Source organism: Camelina sativa, unplaced genomic scaffold, assembly GCF_000633955.1.
Source record: "Camelina sativa cultivar DH55 unplaced genomic scaffold, Cs unpScaffold00486, whole genome shotgun sequence".
Lineage (NCBI taxonomy): Eukaryota > Viridiplantae > Streptophyta > Magnoliopsida > Brassicales > Brassicaceae > Camelina > Camelina sativa.
In genome coordinates, this window is record NW_010921709.1 from 133697 (window position 1) to 137985 (window position 4289).

Consider the following 4289-nt stretch of genomic DNA (forward strand, 5'->3'; position numbering starts at 1 on the left):
TTTTTTTTTTTTTTTTAATTTTATTTTATCAAACCCTCTAGAATTAAACTACCCACATCCTTGATTTTAACTCTTTTTTTTTACTCCCTAAGGTTTAAACTTTAAACATCTAGCTCTCTTCTCTTTTTTTTTTTTCTTTCTTTGCTAAACTCCTAATATGTATGTATATTTTTTTCTTTCTTTCTAGGAGACTATAGCAAGATCTTTTCCTCTTTTTTTTTTTCACTTAGAGATTTAGAGCTAATTTATTCTAACCTTAGGGACTTTTTTTTTTTTTTTATATATTCCTCAACCCAACCCAAATAAACATGCTAACCACCTATCTTTCAAAACCGAATTTATTAGCTAGTTCAAATTCTAACTTAGCTAAATCAAGAGGCAGTTCTTTGTCGTTCTCAATACTCTCAAGGTTTCACAACCTATAGCACAATATAGAAAAAGGCCTCACTCAACAATTCACAACAAGGTTTGAAAGAAAGGTTTGGGTTCATGGATAGGAAAAATTTATCGGGTTAAACGAAAAGATTGGTAAAAATGGAGTGCTAATGATATATCATGGTTTTTACGGTTTTTAACCATGATATAAGTGTGCTTTTTGAGTCTTTTGATTTGTTTCTAGGTTATTTTTGAGTCTTTACAGGTTATTTAGGAATTTGGCACGAATGGAGCAATATGGAACAATCTGGATCATTTTGGAGCACTTTACCGAAGGAAATCAAGTTGGAGTCGGATCAGAGTACGAGCATCGATCGACACCACATGGGTATCGATCGACACTCATGTTTTCCCGACGAGAGAACAACAAATTTGGAAGTTTTACAAATTTGCCCAAAGTCTTCTATAATTGCAACATAAGCCCCTGGACGTATTTTAGGATGTATATATATGGTTTTTGGGTTTTAGAAACCCTTAAGTTATTTTCTAGCAGTTTTTGAGAGAAGGATATTGAGAGCTTTTGGGAGAGAGAGATCTGCTTTGTAGAGAAGAATTCTTGAACTCCCTCTTCTACTTTTTAATATCTATTGCATGTTATTCAGAATTATGATTTGTTCTTCATTAAACATGTCTGAGTAATTTGCTTGTTAGGTTTAGGGTTTTTCATAGGGTTTTTATGATTTATTAGATCTGAGATTTTTAGGGTTCTTAATCTTTTATGATCTTCATCCTTGGTTGTTCTTCACAATAATTCTTGATTGATCACCTAGAATTGTTATCTTAGGGAAATAAATTGATATGAGAATATAATTGTTTTCCTGATTAAACCATTGATGAGCAGAATTGTTTCTTACAAAGAGATTTGAATTAATAATTCTGTGAACTTATCTAAACCTATTCTTAAAGCTGATTTTTAACTTGGAATTTTACAAAGAGATTTGGATTTTCTGGTTTTAAATTTAGATATTATTTGCAGTGAGAACTGATTTAATTTACCAAGAGTTTAGAGTTCTAGATCTGATCTTTATTGCTTGAACCTTAACTAATTTATCTGATTTAATATTTAATAATTTCCTGAGAAATTTCCTAGGCTTAATTCTTTTGATTTTCTGGATTTACAACACTTTCTTTTAAATATTTGCATTGCTTTAATTTTAATTCAATTTAACTTGTTTAGCGTAATTTACAAAACTTTACAATCTATTGTGTTTGATCTTGAGTCTCTGTGGATTCGACCCCTAAGTACTGCAGTGATCTCTTGTTTGAGAGAGTAGCTCTAGGGATTAATTTGAGCTTATCAAATTTTGGCGCCGTTGCCGGGGACTCTCTGATCCACCATTAGATTTGAGTTTTAAATTTCGTCTAAACTTTTCTTTTTATTTTCTACTTACACGTTTTTGTTTTTCTTCTCTTTGGTGTTTCAGGTGCATGCCTCCTAGACCTCACACAAGGAGCAACGAATCTGGTCCTACTGTGAATTTGTCAAACAAAGAGTTGGGAAAACTTGAACGTGAGAACAGAAAAGCAGCTAAATCTCTGAAGATGGTTAATACGATCATTCTGATGCGTGATGAAGCTGGTGTTTTGAGGGATCAAGAGGGCCACTTGCGCAATGAGCAGGGCCAAAAGCTTGATGCAGAAGGAAACGTGATTCCTGAACCTGTTGTCAACGAGCAGGCTGTTGTGAACCAGCAAGCTGGTGTCGTTGATGATCCGGATCTTGGTGTCGATCGACACCAACCAGGTGGCATCGATCGACACCCACCTGCAGACGTGCGTGGAGCTGCCAACCACGTACAGAACCCCGTTCGACGACAGGAGAACAACCGGGATCTGATCAGGACCATTGCTGACTACAATCGGGCTGATCTGGTGTATGAGAACCGGTCTGCTATTGTTCCTCCCCCTTTTCAGAGGAATGATTTTGAGTTGAAACCTGCATACTTTCAACTAGTTGGGCAGAGACCTTTCTCTGCTTTGCCCAATGAGAAGCCCTTGGATCACATTGAGCATTTTGAGGATCTGGTGACTAGCATCAAGGCTAATGGGGTAACTGAGGACTACATCTTCTGCAAACTCTTCCCTTACTCACTTGCAGGAGAGGCATCTCAGTGGTTGAAACAGCTGCCTGCTGGATCATTGACAAGCTGGCGTGATGTCAAGGTGGCCTTCCTCAACCACTTCTATGATGATGCAATGTCAGATGAGTTGAGAATCAAGCTGTCTTCCTTCAAGCAGAGACCAGATGAAGCTTTCAAAGCAGCTTGGGTGAGATTCAAGGCTTACCAAAGGGACTGTCCACACCATGGTTTCTCAAGAGTTCAATTGCTAAGTATCTTCTTCAGAGGGTGTGACTGGGAGTATCAGTTGGCTCTAGATGCTGCAAGTCATGGGAATTTCAAAACAAGGATGCCAGAAGATGCTGAATAATTGATTGAGAACTTAGCTGCTAGCAATAGTACTAAGAGAGCAGATGCTGAAAGGAAGCGATTACATGGAGGATATGACTCACACCAGTTAGCTTCTGTTAATGATAAGCTGGATTCTGTGCATAATCTCCTTGTGGGTAAGAAATCTGTTCATTTTGCTGCTGAAGTTGAGACATATGAGCCAGAATCTGATCAAGGAAATCATGAGAAAGAAGAGGTGAACTATGTCTATGGGAATCAGGGGCAGAGGTTTGGAAATCAGCAAGGTAGTAGGCCTTACAGTGGGAACTCTTCAGGCTACATTCCCAAGCCGGACTACCAGAAGCAGCAACAAGGGAGCAACTTCACCAGGACTTATGGGAACTCATCCTATCAGTCTCCGCCTCCACAGACTTCTTCTGAGAGTAGAATGGAAGCCATGCTTGAGCAGATTCTTCAGGGACAAGAGAATTTGACAGTGACATTCAATGGGAAGATTGATAATGTCTACAATGAGCTGAATGGGAAGATAGATGCATTGAATGTTCATGTTAAGAAGCTGGAGAGTCAAGTTGCACAGACTGCTGGGTCTGTCAAACGACAAGAGGGGTATCTTCCTGCGAGAACTGAGTCAAACCCCAAGCATGCTTGCAATGCTATATCAGTGAGAGGTGAAGAAGTTGATGAAATTGATTTTGCAGAACACAGTGCGAAATCGACAAATCTGTCGACTGCAGATGATGGTGTCGATCGACACCAAATGGGTGTCGGTCGACACTCATCTCAGACGGAACCACAAGTTACAAAATCTCAGGTTCCAGCAGTTGAGAGGGTTTACAAACCTAAGATTCCTTTTCCCAAGCCAAGAAAGTCTAAGCAGGAGATGGAAGAAGCTAGATGCAAAGCAATGATGGATAAGGTGATGATTGAGATGCCTTTGATTGATGCAATAAAGCTTTCACCACCACTTAGGCGCTATGTCAAGAGAATGGTATCAAATGGTTTGAGCCCTGAGGAAGGAGCACTGCTTACAAAAGATGTTAGTGCAATTCTGTTGAACCAGCCTGTTCAGAGGAAGAAGGAGAGAAAGCAAGAAGTGGTTGTCTCTAAGGAAGTGAGTGCAATCATTCAATGTAAGACTGCAGAGAAGTTACCAGATCCTGGAAGCTTTGTACTTGATTGCTCTATCTCAGCAGGAAGGTTTTCACACTCACTTTGTGACCTTGGCTCTAGCATCAACTTGATGCCACATTCTGTTGCTGTGAGACTTGGGATGACAGAATTCAAGCCAACTCAGATTTCTCTAATCCTAGCTGATAGATCCAGAAGAACTCCTGAAGGTATTTTAGAGGATATTCCAGTTGAGGTTGGCAACTTCATGATTCCCACTGACTTTGTGGTGCTGAAGTATGATCAAGAGCCTAAAGATCCTCTCATCTTAGGAAG

The 4289-nt window shown here is 39.3% G+C and overlaps 1 protein-coding gene across 1 annotated transcript in view; it reads right to left on the minus strand.

The window, feature by feature from the left end:
• Window positions 1-4136: 4136 nt before the first annotated feature.
• The window catches only part of LOC104773204 (probable receptor-like protein kinase At5g15080), a 5083-nt gene continuing 4930 nt past the window's right edge, over window positions 4137-4289 (minus strand). Inside the window, exon 3 of the mRNA XM_010497779.2 lies at window positions 4137-4177. Within this exon, the coding sequence (XP_010496081.1) occupies window positions 4137-4177 (41 nt within the window). The remainder of the gene's footprint in view (window positions 4178-4289) is intronic.